Source organism: Gymnoscopelus microlampas (genome assembly GCF_963454915.1).
Source record: "Gymnoscopelus microlampas genome assembly, chromosome: 15".
Lineage (NCBI taxonomy): Eukaryota > Metazoa > Chordata > Actinopteri > Myctophiformes > Myctophidae > Gymnoscopelus > Gymnoscopelus microlampas.
In genome coordinates this window covers 50,152,621-50,177,926 of record NC_139952.1, presented here as the reverse complement: position 1 = coordinate 50,177,926, position 25,306 = coordinate 50,152,621, and the positions used below count along the sequence as shown (strand labels likewise).

General features: G+C 40.3%; 1 protein-coding gene across 1 annotated transcript in view; it reads left to right on the top strand.

The window, feature by feature from the left end:
* Positions 1-24,720, top strand: part of LOC311062417 (septin-7-like) — a 65,603-nt gene extending 40,883 nt beyond the window's left edge. Inside the window, 5 exon segments of the mRNA XM_084081442.1 lie at positions 5,298-5,349; positions 6,959-7,084; positions 17,933-18,068; positions 23,668-23,813; positions 24,555-24,720. Coding sequence (XP_083937568.1) covers positions 5,298-5,349; positions 6,959-7,084; positions 17,933-18,068; positions 23,668-23,813; positions 24,555-24,591 — 497 coding nt within the window. The 3' untranslated portion in view covers positions 24,592-24,720.
* The last annotated feature ends 586 nt before the right edge of the window (positions 24,721-25,306 follow it).

Sequence of the window (25,306 nt, the reverse complement as noted above, 5' to 3'; positions counted from 1 at the left end):
ACTAACATGTCCATCTTTATATGACTCTATATATGTAACACTAACATGTCCATCTTTATCTGACTCTATATATGTAACACTAACATGTCCATCTTTATATGACTCTATATATGTAACACTAACATGTCCATCTTTATATGACTCTATATATGTAACACTAACATGTCCATCTTTATATGACTCTATATATGTAACACTAACATGTCCTTCTTTATATGACTCTATATATGTAACACTAACATGTCCATCTTTATCTGACTCTATATATGTAACACTAACATGTCCATCTTTATATGACTCTATATATGTAACACTAACATGTCCATCTTTATATGACTCTATATATGTAACACTAACATGTCCATCTTTATATGACTCTATATATGTAACACTAACATGTCCATCTTTATCTGACTCTATATATGTAACACTAACATGTCCATCTTTATATGACTCTATATATGTAACACTAACATGTCCATCTTTATATGACTCTATATATGTAACACTAACATGTCCATCTTTATATGACTCTATATATGTAACACTAACATGTCCTTCTTTATATGACTCTATATATGTAACACTAACATGTCCTTCTTTATATGACTCTATATATGTAACACTAACATGTCCTTCTTTATATGACTCTATATATGTAACACTAACATGTCCATCTTTATATGACTCTATATATGTAACACTAACATGTCCTTCTTTATATGACTCTATATATGTAACACTAACATGTCCATCTTTATATGACTCTATATATGTAACACTAACATGTCCTTCTTTATATGACTCTATATATGTAACACTAACATGTCCTTCTTTATATGACTCTATATATGTAACACTAACATGTCCTTCTTTATATGACTCTATATATGTAACACTAACATGTCCATCTTTATATGACTCTATATATGTAACACTAACATGTCCTTCTTTATATGACTCTATATATGTAACACTAACATGTCCATCTTTATCTGACTCTATATATGTAACACTAACATGTCCATCTTTATCTGACTCTATATATGTAACACTAACATGTCCTTCTTTATATGACTCTATATATGTAACACTAACATGTCCATCTTTATATGACTCTATATATGTAACACTAACATGTCCATCTTTATATGACTCTATATATGTAACACTAACATGTCCATCTTTATATGACTCTATATATGTAACACTAACATTTCCATCTTTATCTGACTCTATATATGTAACACTAACATGTCCTTCTTTATATGACTCTATATATGTAACACTAACATGTCCTTCTTTATATGACTCTATATATGTAACACTAACATGTCCATCTTTATATGACTCTATAGATGTAACACTAACATGTCCTTCTTTATATGACTCTATATATGTAACACTAACATGTCCATCTTTATATGACTCTATATATGTAACACTAACATGTCCTTCTTTATATGACTCTATATATGTAACACTAACATTTCCATCTTTATATGACTCTATATATGTAACACTAACATTTCCATCTTTATCTGACTCTATATATGTAACACTAACATGTCCTTCTTTATATGACTCTATATATGTAACACTAACATGTCCTTCTTTATATGACTCTATATATGTAACACTAACATGTCCATCTTTATATGACTCTATAGATGTAACACTAACATGTCCTTCTTTATATGACTCTATATATGTAACACTAACATGTCCTTCTTTATATGACTCTATATATGTAACACTAACATGTCCATCTTTATCTGACTCTATATATGTAACACTAACATGTCCTTCTTTATATGACTCTATATATGTAACACTAACATGTCCTTCTTTATATGACTCTATATATGTAACACTAACATGTCCATCTTTATCTGACTCTATATATATGTAACACTAACATGTCCATCTTTATATGACTCTATATATGTAACACTAACATGTCCTTCTTTATATGACTCTATATATGTAACACTAACATGTCCATCTTTATCTGACTCTATATATGTAACACTAACATGTCCATCTTTATCTGACTCTATATATGTAACACTAACATGTCCTTCTTTATATGACTCTATATATGTAACACTAACATGTCCTTCTTTATATGACTCTATATATGTAACACTAACATTTCCATCTTTATCTGACTCTATATATGTAACACTAACATGTCCTTCTTTATATGACTCTATATATGTAACACTAACATGTCCATCTTTATATGACTCTATATATGTAACACTAACATGTCCTTCTTTATATGACTCTATATATGTAACACTAACATGTCCTTCTTTATATGACTCTATATATGTAACACTAACATGTCCTTCTTTATATGACTCTATATATGTAACACTAACATGTCCATCTTTATATGACTCTATATATGTAACACTAACATGTCCTTCTTTATATGACTCTATATATGTAACACTAACATGTCCTTCTTTATATGACTCTATATATGTAACACTAACATGTCCATCTTTATATGACTCTATATATGTAACACTAACATGTCCATCTTTATCTGACTCTATATATGTAACACTAACATGTCCATCTTTATATGACTCTATATATGTAACACTAACATGTCCATCTTTATATGACTCTATATATGTAACACTAACATGTCCATCTTTATATGACTCTATATATGTAACACTAACATTTCCATCTTTATCTGACTCTATATATGTAACACTAACATGTCCTTCTTTATATGACTCTATATATGTAACACTAACATGTCCATCTTTATATGACTCTATATATGTAACACTAACATGTCCATCTTTATCTGACTCTATATATGTAACACTAACATGTCCATCTTTATATGACTCTATATATGTAACACTAACATGTCCATCTTTATATGACTCTATATATGTAACACTAACATGTCCATCTTTATCTGACTCTATATATGTAACACTAACATGTCCATCTTTATATGACTCTATATATGTAACACTAACATGTCCATCTTTATATGACTCTATATATGTAACACTAACATGTCCTTCTTTATATGACTCTATATATGTAACACTAACATGTCCATCTTTATATGACTCTATATATGTAACACTAACATGTCCATCTTTATATGACTCTATATATGTAACACTAACATTTCCATCTTTATATGACTCTATATATGTAACACTAACATGTCCATCTTTATATGACTCTATATATGTAACACTAACATGTCCATCTTTATATGACTCTATATATGTAACACTAACATGTCCTTCTTTATATGACTCTATATATGTAACACTAACATGTCCATCTTTATATGACTCTATATATGTAACACTAACATGTCCATCTTTATATGACTCTATATATGTAACACTAACATGTCCTTCTTTATATGACTCTATATATGTAACACTAACATGTCCATCTTTATATGACTCTATATATGTAACACTAACATGTCCATCTTTATATGACTCTATATATGTAACACTAACATGTCCATCTTTATATGACTCTATATATGTAACACTAACATGTCCATCTTTATATGACTCTATATATGTAACACTAACATGTCCATCTTTATATGACTCTATATATGTAACACTAACATGTCCTTCTTTATATGACTCTATATATGTAACACTAACATGTCCATCTTTATATGACTCTATATATGTAACACTAACATGTCCATCTTTATATGACTCTATATATGTAACACTAACATGTCCATCTTTATATGACTCTATATATGTAACACTAACATGTCCTTCTTTATATGACTCTATATATGTAACACTAACATGTCCATCTTTATATGACTCTATATATGTAACACTAACATGTCCATCTTTATATGACTCTATATATGTAACACTAACATTTCCATCTTTATCTGACTCTATATATGTAACACTAACATGTCCTTCTTTATATGACTCTATATATGTAACACTAACATGTCCATCTTTATATGACTCTATATATGTAACACTAACATGTCCATCTTTATCTGACTCTATATATGTAACACTAACATGTCCTTCTTTATATGACTCTATATATGTAACACTAACATGTCCTTCTTTATATGACTCTATATATGTAACACTAACATGTCCATCTTTATCTGACTATATATGTAACACTAACATGTCCATCTTTATCTGACTATATATGTAACACTAACATGTCCATCTTTATATGACTCTATATATGTAACACTAACATGTCCATCTTTATATGACTCTATATATGTAACACTAACATGTCCATCTTTATCTGACTATATATGTAACACTAACATGTCCTTCTTTATATGACTCTATATATGTAACACTAACATGTCCATCTTTATATGACTCTATATATGTAACACTAACATGTCCTTCTTTATATGACTCTATATATGTAACACTAACATGTCCTTCTTTATATGACTCTATATATGTAACACTAACATGTCCATCTTTATATGACTCTATATATGTAACACTAACATGTCCTTCTTTATATGACTCTATATATGTAACACTAACATGTCCATCTTTATATGACTCTATATATGTAACACTAACATGTCCTTCTTTATATGACTCTATATATGTAACACTAACATGTCCTTCTTTATATGACTCTATATATGTAACACTAACATGTCCTTCTTTATATGACTCTATATATGTAACACTAACATGTCCATCTTTATATGACTCTATATATGTAACACTAACATGTCCTTCTTTATATGACTCTATATATGTAACACTAACATGTCCTTCTTTATATGACTCTATATATGTAACACTAACATGTCCTTCTTTATATGACTCTATATATGTAACACTAACATGTCCATCTTTATATGACTCTATATATGTAACACTAACATGTCCATCTTTATATGACTCTATATATGTAACACTAACATGTCCATCTTTATATGACTCTATATATGTAACACTAACATGTCCTTCTTTATATGACTCTATATATGTAACACTAACATGTCCATCTTTATCTGACTCTATATATGTAACACTAACATGTCCATCTTTATCTGACTCTATATATGTAACACTAACATGTCCTTCTTTATATGACTCTATATATGTAACACTAACATGTCCATCTTTATCTGACTCTATATATGTAACACTAACATGTCCATCTTTATATGACTCTATATATGTAACACTAACATGTCCATCTTTATCTGACTCTATATATGTAACACTAACATGTCCATCTTTATCTGACTCTCCTCACAGTGGAGAACGGAGAGCATTGTGACTTCACTATCCTCAGAAACATGCTTATCCGGTAAGTACACACACACACACACACACACACACACACACACACACACACACACACACACACACACACACACACACACACACACACACACACACACACACACACACACATGCACAGGCGAGGAGAGAGAGAGAGAGAGAGAGAGAGAGAGGATTCCGCCTACGGACTGGTGTGCCCTGATGTTTTTTTCAACAGAAAAAATCAAAAAAGTCATTATTAGTGCAAAACACTCGACCCAAAACACAGTCGCCCCGGGACAAATCAGGCGGTATATAGAATGAGGGCGTGTGTGTTTTCCTGTTACCTTATGGAATACTGTCATTTGTTTTCTGAGGCGAACTTGCCCGCCCAGCCCAATACTTATGGAATACTTTCATTGCCGTAAGCAAGGAAATACTTGTTTTGTTGTTACTTTTGGGTCAATGTATGTACTTATTTATTAAGTAGCCATGTAATAAGGGGGATCATTTACAGGGGTGCACATAACTTCTTTGGTCTAGTTCACAGATGACGGCGGCGTTTTGTCAACGGGAGGGGGTTGAGAAAAAAGGACGCGTTCACCGGCGCGTTTCAATGTTGTAGCACCCTGCTTCTAAATGTCCCTGTTTTTCCTCGTTTTTTTTTCTTCACGCCATTTGGTGCCCTGCGCTGCTTTTATCCGCCAGATTGGGACGTTCGCGGTATATTTTGCACCATCACGGTGCGTTCATCATCGGTGACGACGAGTGCCTGTAACACAGCCAGCAGCGTGCTGTGTGCCAGTCGCGCCACTGACTGTGTGTCAGAACGCGAGGCCACACTCACACAATCACGTGCAGCATGCGTCCCCTCCCCCTCCGCCTAATGGCTGTGTGTGTATGGGGCCGACGCGTGCTTTAGTGCAGTGGTTCTCAAACCTTTTCATGTCAAGGACCCCCTAATTGACACTTATTACCCCGCGGACCACCATTTGAAAAGATAAGCCAGGGACCCCCAATAAGAGAAAGTTTTTACGGCTCTCTAGCAGTGATTCTCAACCATTTTAATTTCAAGGACCCCCAGTTTGACATGCATTAGGCTACGGACCCCCCATTTAATGGCATTTATACCTCTGGGACCCAAATTCACATTGTAAAACCAATGTTAATTTAACTCTGAGAGTGTACAAATGGAACCAAATGGACCCGTTAGGGTCCATTTGGTTCCTGTCCATCATTTGGTTCCTGTCCATCATTTAGCTGGGGACCCCCTGGAACCCCCTCAAGTACCCCTGGGGGTCCCGGGACCCCACTTTGAGAACCAAGGCTTTAGCGTGATTGTGTGAGTGTGGCTTCAGGAAGTAAATTCCTGTCCCAGCTGTTGGTACGCGAAAGCACTTCCCTTCGTCTGATGTGCCGCGCAGCATGCATTTTGACCACGCATGCGCACCAGTTATGTGAACCCCTGATCATTTAAAGCCTGACAGGGTGATTATGCATAATCACCCTGTCGGGCTTTACATTTCAATAATGACCACCTCCCCATACATTATCCCTTGCATATTCTTATGTATCTTCCAGGACCCACATGCAGGACCTAAAGGATGACAACTACAGTACATTATAATATAATGTTATTTATATGCATCTTCCAGGACCCACATGCAGGACCTTAAAGATGTGACCAACAACGTCCACTATGAGAACTACCGCAGCAGGAAGCTGGCTGCTGTCACCTACAACGGCGTGGAGAACAACAAGAACAAGGGTCAGCTGACCAAGTGAGTTCCTCACACACACACACACACACACACACACACACACACACACACACACACACACACACACACACCAGGGGTCGCGCTAGGCTTTTAATCTGCCGGTCCTAATGTCCGGAATGATTCAAATTTATGGGACGTCTGATAAAAATACCTTTCATAATTATGTTTATGCATTAATTACAAGCAGATGCGTAAATACAGCCTAACACTTAGGCCTACAGCATTATATTTTGGATTGAGCTATTTGAACATGAACCATGATGAACGAGTAATATACACATTTTATATAGCAGCAGGGTCATCTGGCACAAATACATTAATTACCATTTGCGCATTCTGCGTCACTGCGTACGCGATGGTTTCTCAATAATCAATTGCGGACTTTGAACGCATTTTCTAATCAGCTGACAGCTGACCTGTTAGGACAATAAATGATAGACCACTACTCGCTCACAGGAGGTTATGCTGAATAGTTAGACAGTGGATGCCATCGTGCGTCTAGTTGGGACAGCCGTGGGAAAGTTGATGAGTTGTGAGAATCTTGCCGTCTCCTCATAGAGCTATTCAGTTCAAAGTGGTAACGTTTTAACGTGTCCACCTCATAGAGCAGTGGTTCTCAAACTTTTTCATGTCAAGGACCCCCAAAATGACACTTATTAGCCCGCGGACCCCCATTTGAAAAGATAATCCAGGGACCCTCATAAGAGAAGATTTTTACGGCTCTAGAAGTGATTCTCAACCATTTTAATTTCAAGGACCCCCAGTTTGACATGTATTAGTGCTACGGACCCCCATTTTATGGCATTTGTATCTCTGGGACCCCAATTCATATTGTAAAATCAATGTTAATTTAACTCTGAGAGTGTACAAATGGAACCAAATGGACCCGTTAGGGTCCATTTGGTTCCATTTGTACACTCTCAGAGTTAGAGACCCATAAGGGTCCATTTGGTTCCTATCCATCATTTAGCTGGGGACCCCCTGGAACCCCCTCAAGTACCCCTGGGGGTCCCCGGACCCCACTTTGAAAACCAATGTCATAGAGTTAAAAATAGGTTCACCTTTATGATTAACGTTGTGTTTCACCTGGATGCCACAGTTGCAGTAGCCTATAGCTGTTGTGGAGAGTATTTACACATCTGTGTTGGATGTTTCATCATGTTAAACTGTAGTAGAGCAACTTGCCAACCTTAATCACAACTTTACTCACAAGTAGTAGCCTAGTGTCTGTGACATATTGTAACTCGTAATGATACAACTTGTGTGTGACTGACAGTTAAATACACAACTTTATCTAATATAACCGGACAGCGGTCTCCGTCAGACCAGAGCAATACTATATTGCGACAAGTACACAGCAGCAACAACAGCTCTCTTTTTTTCCGGTTGTACCTTCATAATAAAGTGTCTCCCATTTACCTCCCAATAATAGAGCATATTTTACACTGGTTATTATTAACAGGAAATAGGTGCAACTTAACAGTGTGTGACACACTCTTTCGTTCTATCTCTCTCTCTCCCAGAAACACACACACACACGCTGTTAAGCGAGAGCGAGAGAGAGGGAGAGAGAGAGAGAGCGCGCTTGCAAAGCAGAGGATTTTAAATGTGCCTGCTTTGCGGTAGAGATGCACGATATAATCGGTAACGTATCGGAATCGGCCGATATTGGCCCTAAAATGCCATATCGGTATCGAACCGATCTCAAAATAACCCCGATTAAATTCACCGATGTTGAGAAGCATTAATAAAATGACCGTCTGTCTGCATGTCTCTGTCTCTTTAAGAGAATCAGCTGTCGCTCCGCCCCCCCTCCACATGCCGTTCTCTCAGACAGTGCAGTGAGCAGCAGGCTACATGCTGCTAGGCTAAGCTGCTGCGTGAACAGAGAACAAGTTGTCAAACTAACACTAACAGCAAACAAACTCTTCACGTCCATAGTTCATACCCAGAACAGTCAGAGGGTTTCTTGTACATCTTAAATTAGATAGTGATAGAGTAACACTGCGGAGGATATATTTTCAACACGAATGTGTACCAACTCTACATTGCCCCGTTATTTAACATCGACGTAACAAACACTCGTCGTTACTGGACTCGAGTGTAGCCATGGTTCACTTCACGTATGACAGTCATGTTTCAGGGCTAGAGATCGAGTGCAACCAGCGGCCGCTTTTGAACAAGCAAGCTGCTTGTTTATTTAACCACAGAAAATGAGCACAGATTAGCTCTCAGCTGGTAATGTTTCTGGCTTTGACATCCTGTTTTCCTACAATTTGTAGAGTTGTGTATGAAGCAAGCTGTCCTTCTCCTAAACTCAGTGATGTTATAGAATGTTAGAGTTAGTGATAAACAAAACAATGATTGTATTTATGGTAAGATTAGTTTGTATATCACTCACACACACAGTGGTGGCTCCAGGGAGTTGAGATTGGGAGAGCTAAGGGGGGCTTTATTGTTTAGAGCAGAGGCTAATTAATTTAGGCAACAGACAATATGAATAACACTAATAACAAACTAGATTCAATGATCTTAGTTCCATAGGCCACATAACATATGGTTTTGTGTTATACAAAGATTCAAATCATTCTGTGATGGCTTATAGCATACACAAATGATGTCATAGTTAAGTTTGTTACTTAGAAGAATATATATAATTAATGTATTAATTACATAAATATTTTTCATCACAGTAGGGCTAGTGGAGAGGGGGGTTTACCATCAACTTTCACCAGTAAAACAAATTAAAATAAAAAAATTCAGCAATGAGCTCAATATAAATATAATATATAATATATCGGTATCGGATCGGTATCGGCCGATATGACCAAGCAAATAATCGGGTATCGGTCATAATTTCAATATCGTGCATCTCTACTTTGCGGTGAAAATTAATGAACGTGCCGTGTCATTGTCAACCGGTCAGGATGTCCGGAGAGATTTATTTTTTCCGGTCTTTGTCATAAAAAAATCGGTCAAAACCGGCAATTATTGGACTAACACAACCTCTGACACACACACACACACACACACACACACACACACACACACACACACTCACACTCACACTCACACTCACACTCACTCACTCAGTATAATGATGTGTATGCATGTCTGTTCCTCTCATGTTTACATTGCATGCTTGTGTATTGTGTGTGTTTACATTGCATGATTGTGTATTGTGTGTGTTACATTGCATGATTGTGTATTGTGTGTGTGTTACATTGCATGGTTGTGTGTGTTCACAGCGCACAGTTTGAGGGAGTTGATGGCATGTAAGTGTTTATTTCCATTCATCATAACCTCTGTATAAAGGCTGGGCCATGTGCAGGGACGTGCACAGATAGACTCTAGGTGGTGCTAGAGCACCTGCCCTTTGCCCTCTTGACCAGAAGTGCCCTTTTTGAAAAAAAGAAAAAAAAAAGTTACAGCAGGGGTCTTCAACAGGGGGTCCGGGACCCCTAGGGGGGTCCTCAGAGTTACTACAGGGGGTCCGCCAAATCTTTATGTGATATGATTTTTCTTTTTACCATAACCACTCGAAACCTAGCATCCCTTTTCTGAGGAGAACTTTAGCCAGAAATAGCAGATCTACAAGCCCACAACGCCTCGCGCTGCGAGGCGTTGTGGGCTTGTAGATCGGCTATTTTTGGCAAAGAGGTATAGGTGTAGAGGGAAAAAAGAGCAGACCAAGTAAACAAAAAAAAAGTATAATTCACTTGAGCACCTGCCCCTCAAAATGTCGCCACTGGCCATGTGGACACCATCTAAATATCATCATCATATTGTTGACCAAATAACGAGATGATCATTGATATGTTTTCTTTCTTTTAAAAGTAGCCAATCTACAAGTTCACAACAGCATGTACATGGATAGTTTTTGATTGATTGATTGAATATTTTATTAGGCAAAAAATGTAAACAGCACCATTACATTTATAATACTCCAAAAAAAGTCCCTGGAGTCTTGTTTCTACTGGGATACAGTGTTTGACTTACTGAACATGTGTAAGAGATATTTGAACATTTGAAGGTAGGGTAAGTGATTTGCAATTATTCAAATAATTGCAAAAATCTATGTTCAGATAGTGCTCGTTACTATAGAGTGTCCTGTCCATATAAGGAGTCTCCATGTCTCTCCAGCTCTTCATAAAACAGAAAATGCATTTTCGTTTCAGCTTCAGTTTCATTTCCAATTTTATCCAATCAGGACAGAGAACTCAATCAGGATACAGATTAAACAAGTGAAATTGGAAGTGATGACACTAAGAAATGAGCAGACAAAATTGGAACTGGAACACTATAAAAAATGAAGCTTAAAAATGGGTACTTTCTCCTGATTGGCTGAGATTTTGACACCTACCAGAAAATGTATTTTCTGTTTATTAAAGAGCTGGAGAGACGGGGAGACTCCTGTTACTGAACAAACACTCTATAGCAATGATTACTATCAGAATATAGTATTTTAACCTTTAACCTGGGTTAAAACAAAAATACTTTTTGTTTTAACCCAAAAAATATCACTTACCCTACCTTTAAAATGGAGCTTAACCCATTGAGACCTGAAGCCGATTCTACATGTCTCCTAAATCTCAACAGTTTTCTGAAAAACGTATGTTTCTATATCAGTGGTGCTCAATCTTTTTCATGTCAAGGACCCCAAATATTATATGTATTTGGCCGCGGACCCCCATCAAAATATGTTGTTCCTGGGACCCCCCCAGAAGCAACGATTTGAGTTAAAAATGTTCGCTTTAAAAATATATATATATTCAAAGATTTGCACACATTTTCACGATTTTTCAAAAATAGCAGATATACAAGCTCATAGCGCGGCACTCGGTGCCGCGCTATGAGCTTGTATATCTGCTATTTTTGAATAGCCAAAAGTGTAAAATAATGCTTTTTAGCTCAAATCTAAAAATGACACAGATACCAGGTCTTAATTGGTTAAAGACAAGACTGATGCCATATCACAATATATCTAGTCTACTCTGACCATATCAATATAATATGTTCATACAGTATCTAGTCTATTATAATGATATCATATAATATGTTCATACAGTATCTAGTCTATTATAATGATATCATATAATATGTTCATGTTGCCCAGCCTGCTGCATCATTTGTTCATGTCTCTCCTCACCGACTGACCCGTCTAACTGCTTCCACCTGTCTCACTGTATTCTCCTGTGTTTACAGTACCTGTCTCACTGTATTCTCCTGTGTTTACAGTACCTGTCTCACTGTATTCTCCTGCGTTACAGTACCTGTCTCACTGTATTCTCCTGTGTTTACAGTACCTGTCTCACTGTATTCTCCTGTGTTTACAGTACCTGTCTCACTGTATTCTCCTGCGTTACAGTACCTGTCTCACTGTATTCTCCTGTGTTTACAGTACCTGTCTCACTGTATTCTCCTGTGTTTACAGTACCTGTCTCACTGTATTCTCCTGCGTTACAGTACCTGTCTCACTGTATTCTCCTGCGTTACAGTACCTGTCTCACTGTATTCTCCTGCGTTACAGCACCTGTCTCACTGTATTCTCCTGCGTTACAGTACCTGTCTCACTGTATTCTCCTGCGTTACAGTACCTGTCTCACTGTATTCTCCTGCGTTACAGTACCTGTCTCACTGTATTCTCCTGTGTTACAGCACCTGTCTCACTGTATTCTCCTGCGTTACAGTACCTGTCTCACTGTATTCTCCTGTGTTACAGTACCTGTCTCACTGTATTCTCCTGCGTTACAGCACCTGTCTCACTGTATTCTCCTGCGTTACAGTACCTGTCTCACTGTATTCTCCTGTGTTTACAGTACCTGTCTCACTGTATTCTCCTGCGTTACAGCACCTGTCTCACTGTATTCTCCTGCGTTACAGTACCTGTCTCACTGTATTCTCCTGCGTTACAGTACCTGTCTCACTGTATTCTCCTGCGTTACAGCACCTGTCTCACTGTATTCTCCTGCGTTACAGCACCTGTCTCACTGTATTCTCCTGCGTTACAGTACCTGTCTCACTGTATTCTCCTGCGTTACAGCACCTGTCTCACTGTATTCTCCTGCGTTACAGTACCTGTCTCACTGTATTCTCCTGCGTTACAGCACCTGTCTCACTGTATTCTCCTGCGTTACAGTACCTGTCTCACTGTATTCTCCTGCGTTACAGCACCTGTCTCACTGTATTCTCCTGCGTTACAGCACCTGTCTCACTGTATTCTCCTGCGTTACAGTACCTGTCTCACTGTATTCTCCTGCGTTACAGTACCTGTCTCACTGTATTCTCCTGCGTTACAGCACCTGTCTCACTGTATTCTCCTGCGTTACAGTACCTGTCTCACTGTATTCTCCTGCGTTACAGCACCTGTCTCACTGTATTCTCCTGTGTTTACAGTACCTGTCTCACTGTATTCTCCTGCGTTACAGCACCTGTCTCACTGTATTCTCCTGCGTTACAGTACCTGTCTCACTGTATTCTCCTGCGTTACAGCACCTGTCTCACTGTATTCTCCTGCGTTACAGTACCTGTCTCACTGTATTCTCCTGCGTTACAGCACCTGTCTCACTGTATTCTCCTGCGTTACAGCACCTGTCTCACTGTATTCTCCTGCGTTACAGCACCTGTCTCACTGTATTCTCCTGCGTTACAGCACCTGTCTCACTGTATTCTCCTGCGTTACAGCACCTGTCTCACTGTATTCTCCTGCGTTACAGCACCTGTCTCACTGTATTCTCCTGCGTTACAGTACCTGTCTCACTGTATTCTCCTGCGTTACAGCACCTGTCTCACTGTATTCTCCTGCGTTACAGCACCTGTCTCACTGTATTCTCCTGCGTTACAGCACCTGTCTCACTGTATTCTCCTGCGTTACAGCACCTGTCTCACTGTATTCTCCTGCGTTACAGCACCTGTCTCACTGTATTCTCCTGCGTTACAGTACCTGTCTCACTGTATTCTCCTGCGTTACAGCACCTGTCTCACTGTATTCTCCTGTGTTACAGTACCTGTCTCACTGTATTCTCCTGCGTTACAGTACCTGTCTCACTGTATTCTCCTGTGTTACAGTACCTGTCTCACTGTATTCTCCTGCGTTACAGCACCTGTCTCACTGTATTCTCCTGCGTTACAGTACCTGTCTCACTGTATTCTCCTGTGTTTACAGTACCTGTCTCACTGTATTCTCCTGCGTTACAGTACCTGTCTCACTGTATTCTCCTGCGTTACAGTACCTGTCTCACTGTATTCTCCTGTGTTTACAGTACCTGTCTCACTGTATTCTCCTGCGTTACAGCACCTGTCTCACTGTATTCTCCTGTGTTACAGTACCTGTCTCACTGTATTCTCCTGTGTTACAGTACCTGTCTCACTGTATTCTCCTGTGTTTACAGCACCTGTCTCACTGTATTCTCCTGCGTCACAGTACCTGTCTCACTGTATTCTCCTGTGTTACAGTACCTGTCTCACTGTATTCTCCTGTGTTACAGTACCTGTCTCACTGTATTCTCCTGTGTTTACAGCACCTGTCTCACTGTATTCTCCTGCGTCACAGTACCTGTCTCACTGTATTCTCCTGTGTTACAGTACCTGTCTCACTGTATTCTCCTGTGTTACAGTACCTGTCTCACTGTATTCTCCTGCGTTACAGTACCTGTCTCACTGTATTCTCCTGCGTTACAGTACCTGTCTCACTGTATTCTCCTGCGTTACAGTACCTGTCTCACTGTATTCTCCTGCGTTACAGTACCTGTCTCACTGTATTCTCCTGCGTTACAGTACCTGTCTCACTGTATTCTCCTGCGTTACAGTACCTGTCTCACTGTATTCTCCTGCGTTACAGCACCTGTCTCACTGTATTCTCCTGTGTTACAGTACCTGTCTCACTGTATTCTCCTGTGTTACAGTACCTGTCTCACTGTATTCTCCTGCGTTACAGTACCTGTCTCACTGTATTCTCCTGCGTTACAGCACCTGTCTCACTGTATTCTCCTGCGTTACAGCACCTGTCTCACTGTATTCTCCTGCGTTACAGCACCTGTCTCACTGTATTCTCCTGCGTTACAGTACCTGTCTCACTGTATTCTCCTGCGTTACAGTACCTGTCTCACTGTATTCTCCTGCGTTACAGTACCTGTCTCACTGTATTCTCCTGTGTTTACAGTACCTGTCTCACTGTATTCTCCTGCGTTACAGTACCTGTCTCACTGTATTCTCCTGCGTTACAGTACCTGTCTCACTGTATTCTCCTGCGTTACAGTACCTGTCTCACTGTATTCTCCTGTGTTACAGTACCTGTCTCACTGTATTCTCCTGCGTTACAGTACCTGTCTCACTGTATTCTCCTGCGTTACAGTACCTGTCTCACTGTATTCTCCTGCGTTACAGTACCTGTCTCACTGTATTCTCCTGCGTTACAGTACCTGTCTCACTGTATTCTCCTGTGTTACAGTACCTGTCTCACTGTATTCTCCTGCGTTACAGTACCTGTCTCACTGTATTCTCCTGTGTTTACAGTACCTGTCTCACTGTATTCTCCTGCGTTACAGTACCTGTCTCACTGTATTCTCCTGCGTTACAGTACCTGTCTCACTGTATTCTCCTGCGTTTACAGCACCTGTCTCACTGTATTCTCCTGCGTTACAGTACCTGTCTCACTGTATTCTCCTGCGTTACAGTACCTGTCTCACTGTATTCTCCTGTGTTTACAGTACCTGTCTCACTGTATTCTCCTGCGTTACAGTACCTGTCTCACTGTATTCTCCTGTGTTTACAGTACCTGTCTCACTGTATTCTCCTGCGTCACAGTACCTGTCTCACTGTATTCTCCTGCGTTACTCTACCTGTCTCACTGCATTCTCCTGCGTCACAGTACCTGTCTCACTGTATTCTCCTGCGTTACAGTACCTGTCTCACTGTATTCTCCTGCGTTACAGCACCTGTCTCACTGTATTCTCCTGTGTTTACAGTACCTGTCTCACTGTATTCTCCTGCGTTACAGTACCTGTCTCACTGTATTCTCCTGTGTTTACAGTACCTGTCTCACTGTATTCTCCTGCGTTACAGTACCTGTCTCACTGTATTCTCCTGTGTTTACAGTACCTGTCTCACTGTATTCTCCTGTGTTTACAGTACCTGTCTCACTGTATTCTCCTGCGTTACAGTACCTGTCTCACTGTATTCTCCTGTGTTTACAGTACCTGTCTCACTGTATTCTCCTGCGTTACAGTACCTGTCTCACTGTATTCTCCTGCGTCACAGTACCTGTCTCACTGTATTCTCCTGCGTTACAGTACCTGTCTCACTGTATTCTCCTGCGTTACAGTACCTGTCTCACTGTATTCTCCTGCGTTACAGTACCTGTCTCACTGTATTCTCCTGCGTTACAGTACCTGTCTCACTGTATTCTCCTGCGTTACAGTACCTGTCTCACTGTATTCTCCTGCGTTACAGCACCTGTCTCACTGTATTCTCCTGCGTTACAGTACCTGTCTCACTGTATTCTCCTGCGTTACAGCACCTGTCTCACTGTATTCTCCTGCGTTACAGCACCTGTCTCACTGTATTCTCCTGCGTTACAGTACCTGTCTCACTGTATTCTCCTGCGTTACAGCACCTGTCTCACTGTATTCTCCTGCGTTACAGCACCTGTCTCACTGTATTCTCCTGCGTTACAGTACCTGTCTCACTGTATTCTCCTGCGTTACAGTACCTGTCTCACTGTATTCTCCTGCGTTACAGTACCTGTCTCACTGTATTCTCCTGCGTTACAGCACCTGTCTCACTGTATTCTCCTGTGTTTACAGTACCTGTCTCACTGTATTCTCCTGTGTTTACAGTACCTGTCTCACTGTATTCTCCTGCGTTACAGTACCTGTCTCACTGTATTCTCCTGCGTTACAGCACCTGTCTCACTGTATTCTCCTGCGTTACAGTACCTGTCTCACTGTATTCTCCTGCGTTACAGTACCTGTCTCACTGTATTCTCCTGCGTTACAGTACCTGTCTCACTGTATTCTCCTGCGTTACAGTACCTGTCTCACTGTATTCTCCTGCGTTACAGTACCTGTCTCACTGTATTCTCCTGTGTTACAGTACCTGTCTCACTGTATTCTCCTGCGTTATAGTACCTGTCTCACTGTATTCTCCTGCGTTACAGTACCTGTCTCACTGTATTCTCCTGCGTCACAGTACCTGTCTCACTGTATTCTCCTGCGTTACAGTACCTGTCTCACTGTATTCTCCTTCGTTACAGTACCTGTCTCACTGTATTCTCCTGTGTTACAGTACCTGTCTCACTGTATTCTCCTGCGTTACAGTACCTGTCTCACTGTATGTGTCTCACAGAAATGTCAACAGAGCAAAAATGTTGATATTAAAAAGAAAACATACTTTGTACTTTTGCATTGTAAAAGTGAACTCATGCACACATTTGGCAGAGTAACTTTCACATGTAGTAGAGTAACATTTGACCAGGATATTTTGACGTATCTATACTTGGACGCAAAGCAATATGTTTTGGCTCCAGGCGTCAGGGACGTGCACAGATAGACTCTAGGTGGTGCTAGAGCACCTGCCCTTTGCCCTCTTGACCAGAAGTGCCCTTTTGAAAAAAAGAAAAAGCGCGAGGCGTTGTGAGCTTGTAGATCTGCTATTTTTGGCAAAGAGGTATAGGTGTAGAGGGAAAAAAGAGCAGACCAAGTAAACAAAAAAAAAGTATAATTTACTTGAGCACCTGCCCCTCAAAATGTCTGTGCACGCCACTGCCAGGCGTACAGGTAAAAATGCAAAAAAATGAAATAAGAATGGCATTCATAAAACCGTTGTCCTAACATGTTGTGTGTGTACCAGGAGTCCTCTGGCCCAGATGGAGGAGGAGAGGAGGGACCACGTGACCAAGATGAAGAAGATGGAGCTGGAGATGGAGCAGGTGTTTGAGATGAAGGTCAAGGAGAAGATCCAGAAGCTCCGAGACTCAGAGGCCGAGGTATTATTAGGTTTCGAGAGCCTATCAGGCTTCGAACCCTATTACATCTCTACACTTTCACTATTATTATTATTCTTCCGCCGTTTTTGCCAGTTCTGGCCTAACCGCCTGGTCACTTCTTATGAAATTCGGCAATATGGTAGAGGGCTATGCCAAACGGCGAAAACCCGAAACTCACAACCATTGGCCAAAGGGTGGCGCTGTAGCACTCAATTGAAAATGCCAACTTTGAACAGGTACAGCTCATGCCCTGTTCGACCTACAGCCATGAAACTTCGATACACACATGCGTCTCCTCATGCCTAACAACTTTCACTGTTTGACTTTTGACCTCTGACCTTTAGATCTCCCACCATTTCGAATTCTATGAAAAGCAGTAAAAAGCAGTAAAAATGTCACTTCTCCTGGGATTTATGAGCAATCTGTACGAAACTGTATACACATGAACTTTGGACCAATGCCGACAGACGTAACTTAGCGGATTTTCCATAAGTGAAAACGTTAAGCTTTTATAAGCCAATGAAAATTGCAGCTTTTTTTAAATTATTCATCTGCCCCTAACACATACATGCAGACTCACATTTGTTTGACACTTTGCAATATTGTAGAGGGTCCTTCCAAGTATCACTGAAACCAATCTTACTCCAATTGGTCAAAGGGGGGCGCTATAGCAATTTTTTGAAAATGCAAACTTTAAACAGGCAAAAGTCATGCCTCGTTTGGCCGACAGCCGTTAAACCTGCTTACACATGTGCCTTGACTCATGAGGAACACATGTATCACTTTGACCAGTAAGCTCTGCCCTTAGATTGTCTGCAATTTTGAGCAGTTTGAAAAACATTTAAATCCAGGATTTCTGAGCAATTTGCATGAAACTGTGTCAAATACATGTTTGAGGCCCTTTTTCACAGGTTCAGGTGTGTTGGTTCAATAGCTTGATCGCTTAATCATCTGCCTTGAAACCATAGGGTAGCCGGTTCGAATCCCACCTCAGGTAGACTTAATTATAATTGCATTGCACACAACATGACTATATCAATGAATACATGTGCAATTGTTAAAGATGACGAGAAATGCATACTTGAAAGTAGTTATTTTCAATGTATGACTTACTTCATTCGCGCTTTTGTTTTGTTTTGTTGGATTCTCCCTTTTCACTGTCTAAGGCTGTGTATTGGATAGCTCCACCAGTAGAGTGTGAGTCTCATGTGCCGAAGGTCCCTGGTTCGAATCCCACTTATTACAGTTCACATTTAAATTGCATTGTACAAAACATGACCCTGTTAATTCAGACAAGTGCAATGTTTAGACAATAACACGAAATGCTTTTGAGAGTAGTTTTTTTTTTATGTATGACATACTTTCTTGTGAAAATAGCTGATCTACAATCTCACACTGGAAGAACCTATAGGACGGAAAAACCTATAGATATCAACAGACACCATCAGGGAGGCCATATCTTTAGCTCAATGAGAAGAGAGGCAGCCTGTGAATCCATAGGTCGCTGGTTCAATCCCTGTCCCCAACAATGTGTTAAAGTGATCATTATTTGGAATTCTTTATTTTACAAATAGTGTTTCTTGAGGTTAGGTCGTTTTACTGAGGTTAAGGTCAGTCAGGGTGGGTATAGAAAAGAGCTAACTTTATTATTATTCTTCCGCCGTTTTTGCCAGTTCTGGCCTAACCGCGTGGTCACTTTTTATGAAATTCGGCAATATGGTAGAGGGCTATGCCAAACGGCGAAAACCCGAAACTCACAACCATTGGCCAAAGGGTGGCGCTGTAGCACTCAATTGAAAATGCCAACTTTGAACAGGTACAGCTCATGCCCTGTTCGACCTACAGCCATGAAACTTCGATACACACATGCGTCTCCTTATGCCTAACAACTTTCACTGTTTGACTTTTGACCTCTGACCTTTAGATCTCCCACCATTTCGAATTCTATGAAAAGCAGTAAAAAGCAGTAAAAAGCCTACTCCTCCTGGGATTTATGAGCAATCTGTACGAAACTGTATACACATGAACTTTGGACCAATGCCGACAGACGTAACCAAGCGGATTTTCCATAAGTGAAAACGTTAAGCTTTTATAAGCCAATGAAAATTGCAGCTTTTTTTAAATTATTCATCTGCCCCTAACACATACATGCAGACTCACATTTGTTTGACACTTTGCAATATTGTAGAGGGTCCTTCTAAGTATCACTGAAACCAATCTTACTCCAATTGGTCAAAGGGGGGCGCTATAGCAATTTTTTGAAAATGCAAACTTTAAACAGGCAAAAGTCATGCCTCGTTTGGCCGACAGCCGTTAAACCTGCTTACACATGTGCCTTGACTCATGAGGAACACATGTATCACTTTGACCAGTAAGCTCTGCCCTTAGATTGTCTGCAATTTTGAGCAGTTTGAAAAACATTTAAATCCAGGATTTCTGAGCAATTTGCATGAAACTGTGTCAAATACATGTTTGAGGCCCTTTTTCACAGGTTCAGGTGTGTTGGTTCAATAGCTTGATCGCTTAATCATCTGCCTTGAAACCATAGGGTAGCCGGTTCGAATCCCACCTCAGGTAGACTTAATTATAATTGCATTGCACACAACATGACTATATCAATGAATACATGTGCAATTGTTAAAGATGACGAGAAATGCATACTTGAAAGTAGTTATTTTCAATGTATGACTTACTTCATTCGCGCTTTTGTTTTGTTTTGTTGGATTCTCCCTTTTCACTGTCTAAGGCTGTGTATTGGATAGCTCCACCAGTAGAGTGTGAGTCTCATGTGCCGAAGGTCCCTGGTTCGAATTCCACTTATTACAGTTCACATTTAAATTGCATTGTACAAAACATGACCCTGTTAATTCAGACAAGTGCAATGTTTAGACAATAACACGAAATGCTTTTGAGAGTAGTTTTTTTTAATGTATGACATACTTTCTTGTGAAAATAGCCGATCTACAATCTCACACCTTTTTAGATAGCAACGCGTCGTGAGCTTGTAGATCGACTATTTTCCACTAGTTTCCATTCCGAAATATATTGAGCAGTTTGAAAAACATTTAAACCAAGGATTTCTGAGCAATTTGCGTGAAAGTGTGTCATGTGTGTGAACTCCCTTTTCACTAGTACAGGTCTGTTGGCCCAATGGCTTAATCATCTGCCTTGAAACCACAGGGTTCCTGGTTCGAATCCCACGTCATGTAGAATTCATTATAATTGCATTGTACACAACATGACTGTATCAATGAATGCATGTGCAATTGTTAACCAGTAAACTCCGCCCTTAGATTGTCTGCAATTTTGAGCAGTTTGAAAAACATTTAAATCCAGTATTTCTGAGCAATTTGCGTGAAAGTGTGTCATGTGTGTGAACTCCCTTTTCATCAGTTCGGGTCTGTTGGCCCAATGGCTTAATCATCTGCCTTGATACCAGAGCGTCGCCGGTTCAAATCTCACCTCATGCAGACCTCAACTCAATTGCATTGCACACAACATGACTGTATCAATGAATAAACATGCAATTGTTAAATGAAACGCTTATTGAGAGTAGTTGTTTTCAATGTATGATGTACTTCATTCCCTCTTTTGTTTTGTTTTGTTTTGTTGGATTCTCCCTTCTCACTGACCAAGGCTGTGGATTGAATAGCTTGATCAATACAGTGTTAGTCTCATGTGCCAAAGGTCCACGGCTCAAACCCCACTTGTCACAGTTTACATTTAAATTGCATTATGCAAAACATGACCCTGTTAATTCAGACATGTGCACTTTGCTCTCTCTCTCTCTCTCTCTCTCTCTCTCTCTCTCTCTCTCTCTCTCTCTCTCTCTCTCTCTCTCTCTCTCTCTCTCTCTCTCTCTCTCTCACTCTGTCACAGTCTGCCTGTCTGCCACTCTGTCACTGTCTGTCTGTCTGCCAGTCTGCCACTCTGTCACTGTCTGTCTGCCAGTCTGCCAGTCTGCCACTCTGTCACTCTGTCACTCTGTCACAGTCTGTCTGTCTGCCTGTCTGCCACTCTGTCACTGTCTGTCTGTCTGCCAGTCTGCCACTCTGTCACTGTCTGTCTGTCTGTCTGTCTGCCAGTCTGCCACTCTGTCACAGTCTGTCTGTCTGTCTGCCAGTCTGCCACTCTGTCACTGTCTGTCTGTCTGCCAGTCTGCCAGTCTGCCACAGTCTGTCTGTCTGCCAGTCTGCCACTCTGTCACTGTCTGTCTGTCTGCCAGTCTGCCACTCTGCCACTCTGTCACAGTCTGTCTGTTTGTCTGTCTGCCACTCTGTCACAGTCTGCCAGTCTGTCACAGTCTGCCAGTCTGCCACTCTGTCACTGTCTGTCTGTCTGTCTGCCAGTCTGCCAGTCTGCCAGTCTGCCAGTCTGCCACAGTCTGTCACAGTCTGCCAGTCTGCCAGTCTGCCAGTCTGTCACAGTCTGCCAGTCTGCCAGTCTGCCACTCTGTCACAGTCTGCCAGTCTGCCAGTCTGCCACTCTGTCACAGTCTGCCAGTCTGCCACTCTGTCAAAGTCTGCCAGTCTGCCAGTCTGCCAGTCTGCCACTCTGTCAAAGTCTGCCAGTCTGCCAGTCTGCCACTCTTGTCACAGTCTGCCAGTCTGCCATTATTCTTGAAACCGCTCATTGCTGCTTGCAGCTATATTTATTATTATTATTAACTTAATTCATGTTCACATTATTCATAACTAGTCCATATTATTAACATAATCCATGTTCACATTATTCATAACTAGTCCATATTATTAACATAATCCATGGTCACATTATTCATAACTAGTCCATATTATTAACATAATCCATGTTCACATTATTCATAACTAGTCCATATTATTAACATAATCCATGTTCACATTATTCATAACTAGTCCATATTATTAACACATCGAGTGCCATAAACGGTCGGGACTGTTTTTGACCCAATTCTATTTTTATACGTGGGGCGCTCAAACGAAACTTTGGGATCATCCAAGGAGTTTCTGAGAAGGAGAGGCCAGATGTGGCTCCATGTCAAAAATCCTTCCGGTCGGCGTTTCCAATGCTATCTCCTTGACTAAAAGCTTAATATCTCCATTTCTTTTTAACGTGGTGGAAGTGAGCCGTTTTCGATCGGCGATCACTCTGCAATGGAGGATCGCGTTGGAAATATTATTGTTCCAGGCGTTAGTCGGGACCCTCCACCGTCTCACACGCACGCTTTGTTTACATGCACGTCCTCGTCGGGGCTTCTACAGCACGAAACGTATCAACGTAAGTGGATGGAAGAAATGCAGGGACTGAACGTACCCTATTTTAATAAACCTCTGGCACCCAATGTGTTAACATAATTAATGTTCACATTCATTATAACGAGTGCATATCCAGCGATGTGCGCTGCCATAGCTGAATGGTTAGTGAGCCCGCCTAGAGAGCCAGAGGCCCTGGTTGCCCCAGGTACGATTCCAGGCCAGGTCAGCATATGTGTCGATGAAATGAAATGTGTCCCTGAACAAGACTCTTAACCCCTAATTGCTCACAGGTTCTCATTGGAAACAAGAGACCGCAAGGACTTTCATGAACGACCTGTTAAAAACAATTATCCTTATCCTTACAGCTGCAGAGGCGTCATGAGCAGATGAAGAAGAACCTGGACGCTCAGCACAAGGAGCTGGAGGAGAAGAGGCGTCAGCTTGAGGAGGAGAAGAACAACTGGGAGGGTCAGCAGAGGCTGCTGGAGCAGCAGAAACTAGACGCTTCCAGGTACAATTTATAGGCATTTATCACACTCTCTTTATCCAGAGTGACTCACAGGGAACAAGGTAAACGCATACATAGAATACAGAGAGACAGTGTAGTGTCTCAGTAAACTATAGGATCATAGAATACAGAGAGACAGTGTAGTGTCTCAGTAAACTATAGGATCATAGAATACAGAGACAGTGTAGTGTCTCAGTAAACTATAGGATCATAGAATACAGAGACAGTGTAGTGTCTCAGTAAACTATAGGATCATAGAATACAGAGAGACAGTGTAGTGTCTCAGTAAACTATAGGATCATAGAATACAGAGAGACAGTGTAGTGTCTCAGTAAACTATAGGATCATAGAATACAGAGAGACAGTGTAGTGTCTCAGTAAACTATAGGATCATAGAATACAGAGAGACAGTGTAGTGTCTCAGCAATACAATATCAAAATAATAATCTGTACATTGAAACTATAGAATGGCATTTTGTCATCTAAATTACATTTTTAATATTGTGGTCAAGAAAAACAAGTACAAAACCATGATAACAACATCATATCTATATGTTAAGTGCTACACGCCACGCTGTTTGTGCATCTTATTCATATTGTTGTATGGCGATCCCAGACTAAGTTTGAGGTGTCCCGATTATTAACGGACACCTGAGAGAGCCAATCAAAAGCAAGTATTTTCCATGGCTGATACCACACCAAATAGAAATACTAATCACCCTGTCTGTCCCCTTGTGTTCACAGGACTCTGGAAAAGAACAAAAAGAAGAAGATATTTTAAACGTTTCAGGGGGACCATCAGTTACAAGGAGGTACACAGCAAAATCTGCAGGTTGTTTTTTAAACAGGATTTTGCTGTGTACCAGTCAGTTTGCCAACCTGTGTACCAGTCAGTATGCCAACCTGTGTACCAGTCAGCGTGCCAACCTGTGTACCAGTCAGCGTGCCAACCTGCCAGCCTGGACGGTCATTTAGTCTGTGAACCAACTGGACTGTGTACTGTCAACCAACCTACGCCAGAGTGGCCTACCTGCATTGTCTGGACTGTTAATGACTGCCTCAACCCCCTGTCTCTTGTCCTTTCCTGTCTGTCTGTCTGTCTGTCTGTCTGTCTGTCTGTCTGTCTTGAAAGAACAGTTTTCCCTTCGGTTAGATGTTCATGAGAAAGGCTTGTTTTTTAGGACGGTTGTACAATCAAGATTGTGTCGTTGCTCACGGTTCAAAAAGCACAAAGACTTTGTTTGACTGTGTTTTCTGTGGCCTCATGGCTACAGGCACGTAAACCGCTTTCTGGGAACAGCTTTACCGTTTTGTTTTGTTTTCGCAAAGAGATCAGATCGGTTTGTCTTTTCTTGGTGGTGTGGTCGCTATAGAAACTGGTCGGATTAAAGACCAGTTTTCTCTTCTTTTTAACGCCAAATTGTCCAGACGAGGGAGAATGCCTTTTCTGCAGACCGACCACGTTGATTAACCACTCTAATATTTCTAAATTCTCC